The 19230-nt window shown below is 47.2% G+C and overlaps 1 protein-coding gene across 1 annotated transcript in view; it reads left to right on the top strand.

Annotated features, from left to right (window-relative positions):
- Positions 1 to 19230, top strand: part of LOC104309251 (contactin-4) — a 416486-nt gene that overhangs the window by 264194 nt on the left and 133062 nt on the right. Inside the window, exons 4-5 of the mRNA XM_054180010.1 lie at positions 5027 to 5153; positions 8005 to 8180. Of these exons, the coding sequence (XP_054035985.1) occupies positions 5027 to 5153; positions 8005 to 8180 (303 nt within the window). The remainder of the gene's footprint in view (positions 1 to 5026; positions 5154 to 8004; positions 8181 to 19230) is intronic.

The raw sequence follows: 19230 nt of genomic DNA, 5'->3' as shown, positions 1-19230 counted from the left end.
AGCTGCTGTGGGTGCCGTGGGGTTGGACTGGAGGATCTCCAGAGGTCCCTTCCAGCCCCCACCAGTCTGTCATTCCGTGGTCTGGTGTCAGGATTTATTTGTTGTAGTTTCAAAGCCATTAGCCCCCTTTCTGCCTGCAGTTGACTTTAATAGAAGTGATAGGTGAAAAATAAAAAAGCCAACCATCCAATTTAGTCTTTTCCTGCTCGGGAGGATGGAAAGCAGCTGCCTACCCTTGAAGAGCACGCTGTGGTGTTAACCAGTGATGCCCTTGAGCTGTCCTATCCATTCCACTTCCCAGTTTCCTGAAGAGTTGCTCTTCCCTAGGTGCAGTTTTGTCTTGCAGAAATACCAACTCATAGCACTGTGTGAAAACACAGCAGCAGGCAGAGCAGAAACCAATTCCCTCGACAGCAAACAAGGGAAGGATTTTTATCATTTCCACTGGATGTACTCCAAGAATTCTCTCCTTCTAGTTATTATCTTTCCCTACAGTGTGGAATATTCAATTAAACCTTCTCCCCAATTGGCCATAACTTTCAATGAGAATTAAAGCAGTTCTGTTTAGGTAATGCCATCCATCACCCAGCTTAATGTCGGGAGACAATAGGAATGGTTTCACCTGATCCTGTGAATTAACCTCAGCTGACATTCTTCATGTTCCATTGCCTCAAAACCACAGAGGACAGCAAACATTTAGCATCTTTCCTGTCCTGGTCTGAGCCGGAGCAGAGCTGCTTCTGCTCAGGGCTGGCAGTGCCCAGCTCAGGCTCTGCTTCAGGGAGCTCCTTGCTGAAGCTCAGGGCAGCTTGGCACAGCCAGGGGCTGCTCCTAGCAGGGAGAAGCTCAAGGCAGAGTTCCTGCCAAGGCCTGGGCTGCACAAAGCCTCTGCCTCATACTTGCTGCTGGCCACCCCAAGGGCACTGCCACAGCTTGTGCCACCCCTTGGGGGACAGGAAAGCAGAGGTGGCAGCTGTGGGGAGCAGCAGCCAGGCCAGGGGAGCCTCAAGTGCCCCCCAAGGGATTGCAGGCCCTGGAGGGCATCTTCAGGAACAAGCTGAGGGATCCTCAGAGTCAAGCCTCTTCTTTCCTGGCTGCTGTCCCAGGAGGACTCTGTCCCTTCTGCCTTCCATCCCCATCCCTGTGCTCATCAATCCAATTCCAGAATCCAGCTCCTGAATCTGGTTCCCATCTGCTGCTGAGTCCAGGCTGGGACTTGCCCAGTGCTTGCCCCCAGCATCAGTGGTGCCAATGGTGCCCTCCTTGGGTTAGCTCTTGGTTTGTTTCTCTTTGTCTGTATTCCATGGTGGTGGTGTTCTCTCCATCTCAGCTGGTTTAGTTTCTTTCCCATCCCATCAGTCTCTCTCCCTTCTTCCCTTTGGGAAGGCAGAGGAGTTCCTGGAGAGCCCTGGTGGCCAGCCCAGCTTTGACTCTGGACACTCCACTCACTGAAGGCATTTAAAAAGAGACTGGGTGAGGCACTTGGTGCCACGGCTGAGTTGATTAGATGGTGTTGGGTGACAGGCTGGACTCGATCTCAAAGGTCTTTTCCAACCTGGTTAATTCTGCACTCTTGCACACCCAGGCACTAGCCCAGCCTCTGTATTTTGCAGCTGTTTCACTGGATAAAATGTATTTTAATTCTCTTGTTTTCCAACCATGAATACTACACTCAGAGCTATCAACTTTATGGGCCAGGTGTAAGGTTCTTCCTTGCAGTGAATGAAGCTGTTTAGGGAGTGAAGGATCTCAGGATCTCAAGAACAAGTCAGGATATCATCATCTAGCCCTGTATGCTTTGTGGTTATTATTATCTTTTTCTGCCAGCAACAGGAAGATGCACACAGGTATAATTTAAAGCTGGAGACTGTGAAATGTGTTTTGAATAATAGATGAGTCTCAGTCAGATATCCTTAACATGTAATTAAAGACAAATACAAGCAATCCGATGATGCTTAGTGCGTTCTCCTTTGTGCTGGTGCCTGAGGGAGGAGAGGTGGGTGAGAGGTTGCTCCATTGTAATCTCCCTGGCAGAGTCTCTCTGAAATCCTTCAGTGGAGAGGACAGACTTTTTTTCCTCCCTGGAGTACAGAGCTGTTGCTCTGGCCCTGATAAATCCAGCTGGTTTCCCAGGGTCAGGGAACACAAAGGCTAGGCACATTCATTCTCACCCTCCTCCCCTCTTGAAGATGCATTGTCTTCTCTTCATTCCTTTTTCTTTCCCATTCCTTTTTCTTTCCCATTCCTTTTTCTTTCCCATTCCTTTCTCTTTCATCTCATGATCTTGGTGTTTTGTGTAGTCATTCCTCTCCCACCTCCTGTACCCACGTATTTCCTGCATCTCCATCAAGGTGGACATCTGGCAGCAGACTGGATGGCAGTGTGGCTTCCTGGCAAGAGTAATGTTTGGACTCAGTGATCTTAAAGGTCTTTCCCAACCAAACTGATTCATAATTCCTTTCCATGATTCTAAGTGGCATTCCTGCTCATGTCCCTGTGAGTCTCTACCCTCAGTAGTGAAGGAAGCCTCCTGATGACCCACAATTGCCCTGATGATACTTGCAAAGTCTGATGTGAAGGGAAAAAGGCAGAAGATGACCAGAAAATGCCCAAAGAAAAGCATTAAAGCAAGGCTCCTTCCATTCAGCTAAAAGCCTTGCTGGCTGTGAGCAGCTTCACTGGGTCCTTAGCCTGTGCTGTGCTTGTGACACTCCTCAGTGGCAGCCAGACATTGACACTGATGAGCAGAAAAGTCTCAGTGCAATCAAGATAACTGATCTTTTTAGGGAAGAAAAGTTGATTTCCTTTATGTTCTCAGCAGCTACCCTGAAGATAAAACTCTCTGATACAAGCAGGAGAGAGAGCAGTGAACTTCCTGCTGTAACTTTTTGTGGGGGGGTTGAGCAAGGTTGGTGTATTTCATTAAACCCTCTACTCCAGCTGCAAAGAGGTAGGCACAGAAAGCTGTACCTGTTAGCAATGCTCACCCTTTCTTCCAGGTTTGGAGCAAGAGAAATGCATGGAATCACAGAATCCCAGACTACTTTGGGTTGGAAGGGAGCTTTAAAGCTCATCTAGCCTAAGCCCCCTGCAGTCCCTAGGGACATCTTGCAACTAGAGCAGGTTGCTCTGAGCCCCAGACAACCTGACCTGGAATGCTTCCAGGGATGAGGCATCTTCCACCTCTCTGAGCAAAGTGGGCCAGTGTTTCACCACCTTTATTGCAAAATAATATCCTCTTTATATCTGGTCTAAATCCATCCTGTAAATTGCTGGGATGAAAATTAAAGGTAGTTGAGGAGAGTGGAAAGGAGATTGGAAGGAATTCAAAATGAAAGTGTTTTTAAAAGCAAGGCCAGGTGTCGGTACCAGGAAGGTTCCTCTAAGCAAACCCCAACCACAGAGTGTGGCTGAACTGCTGTGAAAGGGCTGCTGAACTCTTTGAAGGTTGTGGCAGGTTGTTTTGCCAGAATATTTTCACTCTCCTAGCTCCTTCTGGAGACAAGACCTAATGCTCTGCTGGGCACAAGCGTGTCACGTACTTGCCATCATGATTCCTAGCAAGCACTCAGGATCTTCACCTCATGAGCATGACAAGATGCAGGGATTGGTGCCTGGAACATCCCTGGGATGATCCCCAGCTGGATCATCCTCAGCATCATGACTGGGAACAGGTAGAAAGTGTTCAAAGGGTTTATGTGGCCAGGGGTCCCTTTGGAGGAGCTAGCACTCAGTTACACCCCATGGCTCCAATCATGGGAGGGCAGAGCTGGTTGGTGTGCTGGAAGAGTTTCCTGGGGGCTTTAAATGCAGGGGGACCTCCAGCTCATGTACTGTCATTTGGCTGTAGTTATGGATATTTAATTTACAGTGAGCATCTTTCAGTTTTTAGAGGTGAAACTAAGCATTGTGATTCGAGGTCAGCTTTGCTATGACAATGGGATCATGCCCCTTGCCAGCTGCTTGAACTTTGGGTAACGTTTCAGCCTGTGCTCTGTTTAGGGCACAGACAGTGAATGTTGGCTCCACACGAGGTTTAGTGGCTTCTGGAACAAAATCTGACTGCAATAAAACACAAAAGTGTTGAACCTCATGAGGTTCAACAAGACCAAGTGCAAGCCCCTGCAGCTGGGTCAGGGCAATCCCAAGCACTGATATAAGCTGGGCAGGGACTGGCTGGCGAGCAGCCCTGGAGAAAAGGACCTGGGGTGCTGGTGGATGAGAAGCTCAACAGGAGCCAGCAGTGAGCACTTGCAGCCCAGAAAGCAAATCACATCCTGGGCTGCAGCAAGAGAAGCAGAACCAGCAGGTCAAGGGAGGTGATTCTCCCCCTCTACTCCGCTCTGCTGAGACCCCACCTGGAGCACTGGGTCCAGTTCTGGAGCCTCTGTCACAGGAAGGATCTGGAGGTGCTGGAAGGTGTCCAGAGAAGGGCCATGAGGATGATCACAGGGCTGGAGCTGCTCTGCTACGAGGACAGACTGAGGGAGTTGGGGTTGTGCAGTCTGGAGAAGAGAAGGCTCCTGTGACACCTAATTGTGGCCTTCCAGTCTCTGAAGGGGGCTACAAGAAAGCTGGAGAGGGACTTTTGAGGGTGTCAGGGAGGGATAGGACTGGGGGGAATGGAACAAAACTTGAAGTGGGGAGATTCAGTTTGGATGTTAGGAAGAAGTTGTTCCCCATGAGGGTGGTGAGAGCCTGGCACAGGCTGCCCAGGGAGGTGGTGGAAGCCTCATCCCTGGAGGTGTTTGCAGCCAGGCTGGATGTGGCTGTGAGCAACCTGCTGCAGTGTGAGGTGTCCCTGCCCCTGGCAGGGGGGTTGGAACTGGCTGATCCTTGAGGTCCCTTCCAACCCTGACAATTCTCTGATTCTATGAAAAGTGTCACTACCACCTCCTTTCTGGGGTGAATGATTCACAGCCTCTTGCTGCTAAGATGCTCGGTTTATGGTATCATGTTTTTCTGTGTTCTGAGTACAGGGAGATTCCATCAAGTGCCTGTCACATTTTTCCTGTGTTTAATGCAGATGACAGCACACTGCATGGGCCAGTTTTCCTTCAGGAGCCCAACAGCATGATCTTCCCCTTGGATTCAGAGGAAAAGAAAGTGAAGCTGAGATGTGAAGTGAAAGGAAATCCCAGACCAACCATTGGGTTTGTTGATTGTTTCACTGTTTTTTAGCATGACCTCCTCATTATTTCAGTCTCCTCCAAGTGCCCTTCTCTTGTGTGTATCAAGCAATGTAGTTCTGGGATACTCCTGGAGTCTGCATAGGTGCTGATAAGAAAAGAAAATAGCATCTCTGATCAGGGGAATCTGAGAGCCCTGGGGCTGTTGGGCCTGGAGAAGAGCAGACCCGGAGGGGATCTAAACAATGCCCAGCAAGAGCTAAAGGAGCTGTGGGGGCAAGAGGCTGGGGCCAGACTCTGCTCAGTGGTGGCCAGGGGCAGAAAAAGGGGCCATGGGCACAAACTGGTACCCAGGAGGCTCCATCTGAACAGGAGGAGAAACTTGTTTGGAGTGAGAATGCTGGAGGCCTGGAGCCCCAGGAGGTTGTGGATTCTCCTTGTGTGGAGAGCTTCCAAGCCCAACTGGACTGAGTGCCCTGCATTAGCAGGGGGGTTAGAACGGATGAGCCCCAGAGGTTCTCCTTGTCTGGAGATCTTCCAACTTCCCCTGGCCAGTGTGACCCTGGGCAAACTGCTGTGGGTGGCCTGTTTTAGCAGGGGGGTTGGACTGGATGATCTTTAGAGGTCTCTTCCAGCCCCCATCATGGTGGGGTTCTCTGATCAGGAAGTCCAAAGCCATAGCAGCTTTCAGATAAGAATTCTAAAAGGTTCTGAAAGGATAATCTTGGCTCCCAGATTATCTATCCTTTCCCAGAAATGTGGGCAAAGCTCTTCATGGTTTTGAGCTTTAGTAACTGCTTTGGGATCCTTAGTAAACACATGTGGTACTACTACAGTGCTGCTGCTGCTGCTGGAAGTACTGGTTTTTTTCCTCTAGTGACTCTCACACCAAAGTAAATGGCACTCTGAAACCAATTAGAGTTGTCAGGCCTCAGCCTCCGTGCTGCCTTCTGACACAACCAGCTAGTTCATGCCATAAAACCTGGTGAGTCACTGGTGTGAACACCTCCAAATTGCTCCTCAGTAGGTTCTGGTGCAGGGAGCTGCTGTATGGCTGTGTCCATCAAGGGGTGGTGGGGGATGCAAGAGCTGCAAGCTGGAGCAGAGGAGGCTCCACGTGAACATAAGTAAAAACTTTCACTGTGAGGGTGCTGGAGCCCTGGAGCAGGCTGCCCAGGGAGTCTGTGGTGTCTCCTTCTCTGGAGACATTCAAAACCTGCCTGGATGTGTTCCTGTGTGACCTGCTCTCAGTGATCCTGCTCTGGCAGGGAAATTGGTCTGGATGATCTTTTGAGGTCCCTTCCAACCCCTACCATTCTGTGAGGGTTGCTGTAAGCGGGGCAGCTTGGTGCTGGCATTTCTCAGTGCCCCAGTTCGTGCCAACATCTGCTGTGAGTGAATTCTCTCCAATTTAAAAACAACCAACCAGCAAGTTTGGGAGAGGGGGAAAAAAGAAAGAAAGAAAGAAAAAAGCAAATCTCAGTGGACTGGAATGGTTTAAAGATCCTAGTTTGGGGACTTCCCCTTGCAAAATGATTAATTCCAAAGAGCAGCAGCAGCAGCAGCAACTACAGAAACATTAATCACATCTGAGACTGAAATATATGCCAAGGCTATTGCTCTTTCAGTTAAATACTGGAATATTTCAATCCTGTGCAGGAAATTTGCATTTTCATGCACTTCTTCTTTTTAAGTAAGTAGTCAAAAATGGTTTAAATCTATCTATTTATTTATTTATTTACCACAGAATTGTCAGGGTTGGAAGGGACCTCAAGGATCATCTAATTCCAGCCCCACTGCCATGGGCAGGGACACTTTCCACTAGATCAGGTTGCCCAGAGATACATCCAGCCTGGCTGGGGATTCCACCACCTCTTTGGGCAACCTCTTCCAGTGTCTCACCACCCTCATGGTGAAGAACTTCCTGACATCTAATCTAAATCTTCCCTCTCTAGGTTGCATCCATTCCCCCGAGTCCTATTGCTACCCAACACCCTAAAAAGTCCTTCACCATCCATCTATCCATCTTTCTACCTACCTACCCACCTCTCTACCTACCTACCTAACCTATCTACCTACCTACCTAACCTATCTACCTACCTACCAGCTACCTACCTATCTACGTAACCTATCTATCTACCTATCTACCTACTTACCTATCTACCTACCTGTCTGTCCACCTACCTGTCTGTCCACCTACCTACCTAACCAATCTATCTACCTATCTATCTCCCTATCTCCCTACTTACCTATCCACCTACCTGTCTGTCCACCTACCTACCTAACCAATCTATCTACCTATCTACCTAACCTATCTATCTCCCTATCTCCCTACTTACCTATCCACCTACCTGTCTGTCCACCTACCTACCTAACCAATCTATCTACCTATCTACCTCCCTATCTCCCTACTTACCTATCTACCTGCCTGTCTGTCCACCTACCTACCTAACCAATCTACCTACCTATCTACCTAACCTATCTATCTCCCTATCTCCCTACTTACCTATCTACCTGCCTGTCTACCTACCTGTCTGTCCACCTACCTACCTAACCTATCTACCTACCTATCTACCTAACCCATCTACCTACCTAACCTATCTACCTATCTATCTACCTAGCTACCTATCTACCTACCTATCTACCTAACCTATCTACTTACCTATCTACCTACCTACCTACCTACCTACCTATCTATCTACCTACCTAACCTATCTACCTAACCTATCTAATCAATCTGCCTAATCTACCTGCCTATCCTATCTTTGTATCTTTCTGTCCATCTGTCTATTTCACTTCTTGCTGTCTGTGTCAAGCACCCCGGAGCATTCATTCCCAGCAGCAGCGTTTTGAGCTCTGGCATTCTGTGCGGCAGGTGGAAGCTAAACGGGACCAGTATCGACATCGGGATGGATTACCGCTACAGTGTGGTGGAAGGCAACCTGTTGATCAATAATCCCAATAAAACCCAAGATCCTGGAACATACCAGTGTGTAGCAACAAACCCCTTTGGAACGATTGTCAGCAGAGAAGCAAAGCTGCAGTTTGCTTGTAAGTAGCAACCCAACCTCCACCCCTGCAGCACGCTGGAAACACTGAGGGTAATGCTTCTGTCCCTGACCTTTGCCTGCTGCACAGCAGAGGACTCTCTGAGGTGTTCATGGAATCAGCACCTGGATTTAGAGGGGGAATGGGAACAAGGAGTACATGCCTTGGGTTGTGATGATTTAGCTGAAATTAAATGCAATAAGCAGGGTGAAATATCTTATGTCTTGAGAAAGAGGCCGCTGAGGAAAGGGTCTGGATCTTATCACTGACTTTTTTCCTTTCCTTGGAGAATTAAAGCTTCAGAATATTTCAAGGAGCAAGCACTTTATAAAGGATCAATTCACAGTGGCAGTATCCACAGGTCCTGGTTGGATGTTAGGAAGAAGTTCTTTCCAGAAAGAATGTGCTCTGGAGGTGTTTAGGAAGAGCCTGGATGAGGCACTTGGTGCCATGGTTGAGTTGATTAGATGGTGTTGGATGATAGGTTGGACTGGATGATCTCAAAGGTCTTTTCCAGCCTGGTTAATTCTGGATTCTGTGCTTCAGCACAAGTCATTTCAGGGTTGAGTAATAGTTTTAACTTTGTGTAAAAGGGGAAACAGGCTGCTTCATATTGGTTAGGGGTTAAATCCTGTGTTGCAGCTTCTTGTCAAAAGCTGAGGATGCCAGAAGTGGCAGAGCTCGATGGGAATTGGCATTGTATGAAATTATGTAAAGCCAGCAATGTGCTGTGGGAGGAAAGGGACCAGTTATGCTCTGGAAGTGTTTTGCACAGCACCAGAAGAGGGTGAGGAGACACTGGAACAGGTTGCCCAGGGAGGTTGTGGATTCCCCCTCCCCAGATGTGTTCAAGGCCACATTGAAGGAGGCCTTGAGCGATCTGGGCTGGTGGGAGGTGTCCCTGCCTGTGGCAGGAGGCTTGGAACTGAATGATCTTTTAAGGTCCCTTCCAACCCAAACAATTCTGTGACTCTGTGACTTGCAGCCCAGAAAGCAAATCACTTCCTGGGCTGCATCAAAAGAAACGTGGCCAGCAGATCAAGAGAGGAAATTCTGCCACTCTGCTCTGCTGCTTTGTTGCTTAAGTTGTTAGTTGCTTATTAACCAAGATCTTCTAAACACAGAGAAACCTTCATCACTGTGCTTTTGCTTTAGCTGCAGAGTGTTTCTCTGGTTCTGTTTATTTCCATTTCTGGACCACAGATCTGGCAAAACTCTTTCACAATATCTCCTTGGCCAAGCACAAATCTGGGTTGGCTGATTCTTAGTGAAGAATCAGCCTTAGTTAAGAAGATTGAATCTTCTTAGTTAGGAGGATTGAATTCAAACCCAAAGCTTGTTCTTTCCCAGTTAAAGTCATGATGGAGAACTTGAATAAATGAGTTTAGTTTTGACTGCAACTTGGATTGCTAAACCAGCACAATCCAATTAGAAACACTTGGATCTAATTAGCATTTCTCAGGGTAGTCTCTGTGCTGTCACAAAACAGTAACTCATTTTGTGTTGTACAGCCAGAATTAGCTGAATTATGAAATGCACAGAGAGGTTTGAGAGTATGACAAAAGCCCTGCCTCTAAGAAGCAGTAAAATGGGCATCTGTGTCAGCAATGTGTGATTCTCAACCCTGACACCCACGCTGTGTGGCTTGATAGAGCTACTTCTTGCCTTTGTGGGCTTTTATTCCAAACATGATCCTTTTGGAGTGGCCTTCTGTAGGTTCTGTGTGGAATAACCTGGAACACCATATGGGGAGAACTCCTAGCAGCTCTCCTCAGAGAGCTCTCTTAAACCTGTTTGCTCTCACTTGCTCTCTGAAGATTTTCTTTCCCTTTTCTCAAGTTTCCTTGCCTTTACAGCTTTCTCTGGCATCCAGGTTGCATGAGCAGGCTGTGACCCAGCTGCAGCAGGTCACCTTGGACTTTTATGCCTCACTATGTCAAACATGATGACTCAGCTGTGGAAAGGCTTCCAGCAGAAGCTGCCCAGCAGAAAAAGACCTGGGGGTCTGCTACCTAACCAAACATGAGCCAGCAGTGGGCTCAGGTGGTCAAGAAGACCAACAGCATCCTGGCTTGGATCACAAATAGTGTGGCCAGCAGGAACAGAGAACTGAATGTCCCCCTGAGCACTGGTGAAGACACATCTTGAGTGCTGGGTTCAGTTTTTGGGCCCACTCACTCCAAGAAGGATATTGAGGGGCTGGAGCAGGTCCAGAGAAGAGCAATGAAGCTGGGGAAGGGTCTGGAGAGAGGGCTGGTGAGGAGTAGTAGAGGGACTTGGCATTGTTTAGTATGGAAAAGAGGAGGCTGAGAGGAGACTTCATTGCTCCTTACAACTCCCTGGAAGGGAGGTTGGAACCATGTGGGAGATGGTCTCTTGTCCCTAGTACCAGGTGATAGAAGGAGAGGAAGTGGCCTCAGGTTGCCCCAGGGAAAGTTTAGAGTGGATATTAGAAAAAGATCCTAGGTGAAAGGGTGATCAAGAGCTGAAACTGGCTGCCCAGAGAGGTGGTGGAGTTACCATCCCTGGAGGTGTGCACATGGCACTTGGGGACATGGTTTAATGGCCATGGTGGTGTCATGTCGAGGCTTGGACTTGATCTTAGAGGACTTTTCCAACCAAAATGATTCTATGGTTTGATTAAAGACTCAGGACTGTGCTGAATAACCACAGCTGTCCACAGCAGTCCCTAACTCCCCAGCCTGACTGGTGTGCTGTAGGACTTTTGTGTTAGCTCATTTTAATGTCTGAGGAGAGCTATTGCTGAGGCTTTTGAGGCTGATGTCTGAGGGTTTGAGCTTGCTTTTTTTTTCTTCACACCACTTAAGGGTTAAGTTGTGAATCCTGGGGCATCGTTAATACCTGTTTGCTCATCCTTCAAGGGCTGCATTATTCCTCTCTCACATTTTCACTGCAGATTAAACCATGATCTCTCTATTCAACCCCCTGTGGAGGTCAGAGAGGGTCAGCAATTTAATCCTTGAAATATGTATTTAGGTTACAAACTCATTATGATAAAAGTGCTACTATTTCCCCCCAGTGCTTCCTTGGTGCTCCATCATTTACATTTAAAATTTGTTCTTTTCTTTTTATTTTGTTTTCCTTGCTTTAAAATTCATTTCCAGTGCCATTCATGTCTGAATTGGAATGGATATTCAGAAAGTGAAGGAATCTGCTCTGCCCCAGTACCAGAATATGGATTAATGACACCCTAAACCCTGTGTTTATAGCAATACAGGCACTCAGCAGCTTAAAGAAAACCACAAAAACCCCAAACCCCAAGCTTTAGACTCCAAGGCTGGATCCTAACAGTGGCTTCTCCAAAGTGCTGTCCAAACCCCCAGCTGAAGTAGATTAATTGATGTGCTTTTGATTGGAGGGGCTAGGGCTGAGCTTGACAATTTTATTCACTCTACTGTAGTTTCTGTTTGGACATAACAGTGAAATCAATAAGAAGTTATGCCTGGAAAAGAAGCACAGCTCTGATGCAGCAGTTTGGAGATGTACCCAGCCAGCCAGACACAGGATTCAAGCTGTTTACTGTGGCCTGGATCCTGCTTCCGTTTCAGTCAACAATAAAACTCGAATCGATTTTTAGTGGCACCAGCCCTGGGCCATACCCCTCAGAAAGTGATGAATTTGCAAGTTGTTCTGCCTGCTCAGCTCCTGCTCTCGTTGGCAGGACTCAAAGGTGCTGGGCAGCTCTTGGATGTGGGCAGTGCAGAGGCTCAGTCTGGACACCCCTGCGCCCCTCACTTCAAGGGTCTCCACACCATGACCGCATCCACTTGCGCCAGCTAATGCATCCCCGGGGATGAGGCCATGGCTCCACTCTGCTCTCTCATCAGATGACTCCATCTTCTCCCATGAAGCCACCCCCAGTGCTGGTAGATGAAATATCCTTTCCCTGCTGTGATAACTAGACTCAATTTGGCCTTAAACTCCTCAGCAGGATTTGCAGCTTAACCTGAGAAGAGACAAAGCCAGCACCACCTGCAGTAATGCTGCTTGGAAATAAACCCTCTGGAGAGCTGCTGAGTAGCCAGGCAGAAGCTGTTGCCCTGAGTTGTTGGTTTGGAAATGAGTATCTGAAGAGACAAATCAAGTTCAGATTGTCATGGGGTTTTTTTCCAGTCATGCCATTGCTTTGCCCCACCCCATTGTAAAAGCTGCCTAAACATCATGGCTGTGAACCCCAAGCTGTTAGAGAAATGGGATCCACTTTTCAGGGTGGGGTTAGCATTTTGCACACCCCCCTCACCAGGAGGACAGTTGGTGTCCTTCATCCCACCCTCCCCAGACACTGCTCTGAAGTTGGTGCAGTTTCCTGTAAATCATTTTCCTTGGGATCTGTAATGTAACAGCTCCGTGCTAATGCTCTTGGTATTCCCTGCAGCTGGCAAAAACGATATTGAGACATCCAGGGTGGGACTGAGATACCAATTTTCAGAAGAGAAATGAGGCCCCAGAAGAGGGGAACAACGGGGCTGAAGGATGGATGTCCTCAGAGGATGCTGGAGCTGCAGCAAAGCATCTCCGTGCTGCCCTTGAGAGCCCAGGGCTGTGGGCAATGAGATTAAATGGAAGGGAAAATGTCTCCTCCTCCTCTTCCCCCTCCTTCTCCTTCCCCTCCTCCTGCAGACAGCCCCAGTCAAGCAAAGTGGTTGATTTTGTGTGTGAAATTTAGCCTGAACTGTTTTGCTGTGTTTGAAGATTAAACCATGCCTGGAAGGAAGGGTTTGGAAGTGGACTTCTTTTTACTGTGAACTGGTGCAGCAGCATCAAACTTCTCTTCTGTGCATGAGAAAAGGAGGCTGAGGGAAGACCTTCTCACTATCTGCAACTACCTGAAAAGAAGTTGGGGCCAGGTGGGGGTCAGTCTCTTCCCCCAGATAACAAATGACAGGATGAGAGGAAAGAGCCTCAAGTTGTGCCAGGTTTAGGTTGGATATTAGGAAAGAAAATCTTCACTGAAAGAGTGGCTAAGCCCTGGAAGAAGGTGCCCAGAGCAGCGGTGGAATCCCCACACCTGGAGGAGTTTAAAAGCCATGGAGATGTGATGCTGAGGGACATGGTTTGGTGGTGGCCTTGGCAGTGTGAGGCTAATAGTTGCGCTCTTGGAGGTCTTTTCCAACCATTATGACTCTACCATACATTGCCCATCGGATAATTCATTTGCAGGAACACTTCGCTTTCTTCTTCATTGCCAGGAGCATGCTCCTAACTTCAGGGAATCCCAGCACTGTGTCCAGAAACTGCTTTCCCCCCACCCCCACTGTATTAAAAGAATTTGTTTTATAGATCTATTTCTGCAATAACAATTGTTGCACGTGGATTAGCAGCTGGGACTCAGCACTGCAAAACACAACCAGTAACAGAGAACGGAGTCATGATGTGGTTGAACGAGAAGGCTTTGGGTCTTTGACCTTACCATCCCCAAATAATTGCATTCTGATGGGAGACAAATGAAAATTACTCCCAACATTACAGTCAGAGGGATTCTTTTCAGTATTCCCATTGCTGGGATGATTCCTGTAGCCAAGCAAATCCCATCATTTTTGCTCTTAGTTGCTAAGAAACAAACTCTAATTGCTGCTCAAATTCCTTGCCGCCGGACCCTCTTATTGCCCTGAAGTGCATTCGTTTGCTTTGTGGAGATTAAATGATCAATGAAGTCATTCTTTCAAGAGCAATTAATAATGAAAACATTTGCAGGGCCCCACCAAACTCTCTGCCTTCCCTAAACGAGCCAGCCCAGCAATGACCACAGGGATTGATCCACTGAAGCCGTTCTGCACCCAAATTAAATCGTTGCCGCAGAGATTAACCAGTGTCTGAGCATGGAGGAAAGGTGACCTGTTTGAAACACCTTGGAAATTAAGGAGATGGAGGGTTTAGGTTGTGGGGTTTTTTTTCAGGAGGCAGCTGGGAAGATGGGTGTGCACAGTTCTGCTTGTCCTCCAAATCCCAGCAGCTGTCCGTGCTCGTCCTCTTCAGGAAGTTTGTTTTGTCACGGATGTGCTGGCTGCAGAGGGCACAAAGCCACTCCCCTCTGTTTTCCTGCCTCATTCCTTTTTCTGCTTCTCTGTGAGACCTCTTCTACAAAGCTCCCTGGCTGGGAGTCTTCAGCATCCTGTGTGGGAGCTGTCCACCTGCATTAAGATGGGGAAATCACTGAATCCCAGATGCATTTGGGTTGGAAGGGACCCAAGCCAAAAAAGTTCTCTAGTCCGACCCCCCTGCAAAGTCAGCAGGGACATCAGCTGAACATGAGCCAGCAGTGTGCTCAGGTGGCCAAGAAGGCAAACAGCATCCTGACCTGAATCACAAATAGTGTGACAAACATGAGCAGAGAAGTGATTGTCCCCCTGTACTCTGTACTGGTGAGGCCACACCTTGAGTACCATGTTTAGATTTGGGGCCTTCACTTCAAGAAGGACATTGAGGTGCTAGAACAGGTTCAGAGAAGGGCAACAAAGGTGGTGAAGGTCTTGTGAGGAGCAGCTGAGGGCCCCAGGGTTGTTTAGCGTAGTTGTTGTTGTAGCTGAGGAGAGACCTGAAGTTCCATGTCCACAAGGGTTTTGAACATGTCCAGGGATGGGGACTCCACTACCTCTCTGGCCAGCCCATTACTCATAAGCAGCCAAGGCAGAGATATGCTGCATCCAACACACCTAATCAACTAAACCATGCAACCAAGCACCCTATCAAGTCTTCTCCTAAACACCTCCAATGAGTATCTCCTTCCACCAAAAGTTTGTGGCTGTTACAGAGTCAGCTGTGTGGAAGAAGATATTCAGTAACCCTTGTTTGGCTAGGGAAATAGAAAAAGAAAACCCCAAAAACTTCTGAACACAAAGTAGCTCCATTCAAGTCAGCCCAAGGGCAAATGTCTGCCCAGAGGTTCCAGATGAAAGTAGTAAAGTCAAACTTTCTGAGTCCTCAGCATTTTGTCTCAAGCAGGAGAGAGCTTCTTCAAAATGAACCTTGGAAATGTTTCTTGCAGAAGGGTAGGAACCAGGCAGCTTTTATGAAATGGCACATAAAGCTGAGGAGGTTGATTTTCCTCTTTTGAGGTTGATTTTCCACTTTTGAGGTTGTTTTTCTTCTTTTGGTAACGTCACAGAGTGATTTGATTTGGGAAGAGAACAGCAGGTGACTTGCAGCCCTTATTCTCCAGCAAGATGAAAGACATGAAGGCAAAAAGAAAAGGGCTGCCTTGTTGCTTATTTGGAAGCAAAGATCAAATCCCAGTGAGGTGCTGTGATATGGTGTTCCAGGAGGAGCCATCCTGGTGAGAAGTGGCTCATGCTTGCTGTCAGAGGGGAAAGAAAAAGTGGTCCAAGCGCTGCCTGAGGATGCTTGACTCCTGCAGCTGAGTGTTGGCCATTGGCAATGCTCAGGGAAAAGCTGTCACAGTCTTTGGGATGCAAGGTAGAAGCCTGAGGAGGAATCTGAGCTATGTAGGCAGGCAAATCAGTCTGTCTTTGATGGAGACATGGTCAGAAAGACCTGGCAAGATTAAAAACTCATATTGACTGTCTTTAGAGAGAGATATCAACATCCAAGATGATGCATAGGTCAGAGATGTGAGTGATGAGAGGACAGGGAGGGGTTGGAATTAAAACACACTCCTGGCTTGCAGAGCAACACAACAGCTTTCTCCTTTCCTTACTCAAGTGAGGCCATTTGCAGCTTGCTCTGACTCACCCAGGAGAAGCTGTGAGACCTTCTCAGTGGCAGCAGGAACCATGCCTCCTCTGAGAGGCGGTCTACTTTGTGTTCAGACCTGGAGCTCCTCCACCTCCACCTTTCTTCTCATTGTGCAGCCAAGCTGAGACTTCAGAGCAAACCCCACCATGAAAGCCCTCCAGCTGCAGGTGTCCCCATGACAAAGATTCATCTGAGAATTTTTGCATCTTGCAGGAGTGATGACAGAAAAGATCAAGGAAAGGAAAGACCTAGAAGTCCAAACTGGAGCTGGCCACTTGGTAGATACAGACAGGCAATACCTTGTTCAATGCCTACCATAAGAAAGCCAAAATATTTCCCAAAGGAGAGGCAGGTAGGGGAGGAGCAAGATTTTTACCTCTAAAACTTTTTTTTTTTCTGTCAGTAGAGATCCCAGGGAAATTTCTCTTCTAAAGGTCAAATTAGAAAGCTTTCATCCCTACACTTGTTAAACTACCTCTGGAATCAATGACTCTAAAAATTGTCCATCAGAGCACCAGCTCTTAAGCTCAAATTCTATTCAGTTACCTTTCAAAAGGGGGCTGTCTTCAGAGCTGCACAGCCCACCAGCTAGTCCTGACACAACAGCAAGGCCAGGGGCAGAAGAACTTCATCTTTGTGCATTTGTGAGAAGGGAGGGGGTGACATAAACCCTGCCTTTTAAAAAGCCAGCCACAGGTTTTATAGAGATAGTGTTGAGAGATATGAGAGCCATAAATATCAGGAGGCAAATCTTGTCAAGTGTTTCCACAGCAAAAAGCTTTAATGCTTTTGTGGGTGCTAGTCATCAGTTAAAGTGCTTTCAGCCTGCCTTCCTAGAGACAGGCTATGATTTCTTCCAGCCAGTGTCCTCTACAATCTGAAATTGATTGAGATGCACTGGAATCTCATCTTCAAGACTACTTTATGGGCCAAATTAGCTTCGTTTATAGTCTACAGCCAGTGAAGCCATAATATTCCGTGGGCAATGATGCAAATGACTTCTGTCTCCATCTGGTTGTGTATTTTGTCCAGGATGTGTAAGTATCTTCTGGTGTGTGTGGAAAGTTATGCAAATGTGATGGAACCAATTTGGAAGAAGGCTCAGGAGCTATCTCTTGGCGGAAGGCTCTTTTTTTTCAGTGTGAAGCAGGAAGATTTGGCCAGTCCCTCTGATCAGTTTTGGGGGGTTTTGTGTTCAGCATGATGTCATTGCCAAGCTATTCAGCTTCCCCTTGGAGAGAAGCCATGTGGTCTATAATAAAAACCAAAATCCCATCGACTTCAATCCAAGGGCTGAAGATGACCTTAAACATCATTCTACATTTCAGATTGTTGGGATCATCTGCAAATTACAGGAGGGGTGTGAGAATGCAAACCCCATTATGCTCTGCAAATCTCTTTAAGTCGTGCCTGAAAATTGACTTTAGGTGTCTCAGCTGTATCTGTGTACCTAAGTGGATTGTGCACTTCACATCTATGAAGATCTAATTACCCCTTACCTGTACCACTGCTTTATGTCCTGTTGTACAGGCACCTTGAATCTATGTAGTAAAGGTGGTTTTTTCTCCCCTACAGAAGATCCCAGATTACCAGTGATCAAATTTTAGCTTCCTTAGTTGCCAAGTTTTAAATGATCAGATCCAGTTTTAACTGGTTTTAAATGAACAGATTGGTTTTTAACCATTCAGGCTTTAAATGATCAGATTGGGTTTTTAACCATTCCAGATTTCAATGATCAGATTTGGGTTTAGCCATTCAGGTTTTAATTTATCAGATTTGTTTTTAACCATTCAGGTTTAAAATGATCAGATCCATTTTTAGCCATCCGGGTTTCTCACATCCAACCAAGACTCAGGGGTGAAATGCCAAACCAACCTGCCCATGCAACTGACATGGGCTAAAAGAACCCTTTATGTGGTGACCCAAGGGTTTGTTGATAACCTGAGGTATTAGTAACCTAATCAAAGACATTTTTAGCACAGGTACAATGATACTGGGGCTGGATGCAGATTATTCAGCCATTGCTGGCTGCTTGGTTAGGAGAACACAATGGTGGGGAGGATCAGCAGGTGAAGAGAGGTGATTCTGCCACTCTGCTCTGGTGAGACCTCATCTGAAGTACTCTCTCCAGCTCTGGGGCCCCCAGCACAACACAGACATGGACCTGCTGGAGAGGGTCCAGAGGAGGGCCATGAGGATGGTCAGAGGGCTGGAGAACTTCCCCTGTGGGGACAAGCTAAAAGAATTGGGGTTGTTCAGCCCAGAGACAAGAAGGCTCCAGGGAGACATTTCAATATCTGAAGAGGACCTACAGGCAGGCTGGGGAGGGATTGTTTAGAAGGGGCTGTGATGATAGGATGATGGGCAATGGTTTGAAACTGGAGCAGGGCAGATTTAGGTTGGACATAAGGAAGAAGCTCTGCATGGTGAGTGGTGAAACACAGGAACAGGTTGTCCAGGGAGGTGGTTGAAGCCCCATCCCTGGAGACATTCAAGCTCAGGCTTGATGTGGACCTGGGAAGCCTGCTCTAGTTGGAGGTGACACTGCTGACTGCAGGGGTATTGGACAAGATGACCTCTGAGGGTCCCTTCCAACACAATGCAATCTGTGAAACTGCCCCTGGCTGGGACTGGCTGCAGCTGTTTTCACACATGCAGTTCCTCCAGCTGTATTGCCTGCTTTGTTTTCATTGTTTTCTGTCTCTGTTGCATCTCAGATGTGTTTTCTTTAGATACTATTCTTACTCATGGTTGTCTTTGCTCCAGCCAAACCCACTTCTGCTCAGTCCTGGCTTGTGGCCCTTTGGTGAAGAGAAGCTCCCAGCTTGGAGCCATCTGTTTCCATCCTGGCTGCACCAGCAAGACCTTTACATTTGTCTTGTGGTTTCATTCTTTGGATCCTGCGTTACAATCCCTCATTTTCCCTTCAAGCACATGCTTCCTCTTGTCATGGTTCATTGAATATCTCACTCTGTAGGAATAATGATCCATTTGAAGACAGAGATAGGCACACAGATACAGGTATTATGCTTTGGTAGCTGCTTGCTATTAACATCGACTCAGTAGAGCAATATCACTGATGTGTTATCAAATTTGCTTTACAGAAGTCTCTAGAGAGAGACTTGAAGTAAAATAGAGCAGCATAAAAGCCTCTAAGAGTTGGGTTTGGGTTGATTTTGACTTTTTTTTCTCCCCTCTAAGCCTGAGTATTAGTCATGTTTTCATTTGGAAATTGAAATTCAGTGATGTATGAAGAAATGATTGATGTATGTATGAGGGGAGGGGTTTTTTTTTGTTGGAATATAGTAGAAGTAGTAGTTTCCTATCAATTAAATGAAAT

Source organism: Dryobates pubescens, chromosome 1 (genome assembly GCF_014839835.1).
Source record: "Dryobates pubescens isolate bDryPub1 chromosome 1, bDryPub1.pri, whole genome shotgun sequence".
NCBI classification, from domain to species: domain Eukaryota; kingdom Metazoa; phylum Chordata; class Aves; order Piciformes; family Picidae; genus Dryobates; species Dryobates pubescens.
The sequence above is the reverse complement of the archived record's forward strand: the minus strand, read 5'-3'. Positions and strand labels throughout refer to the sequence as shown.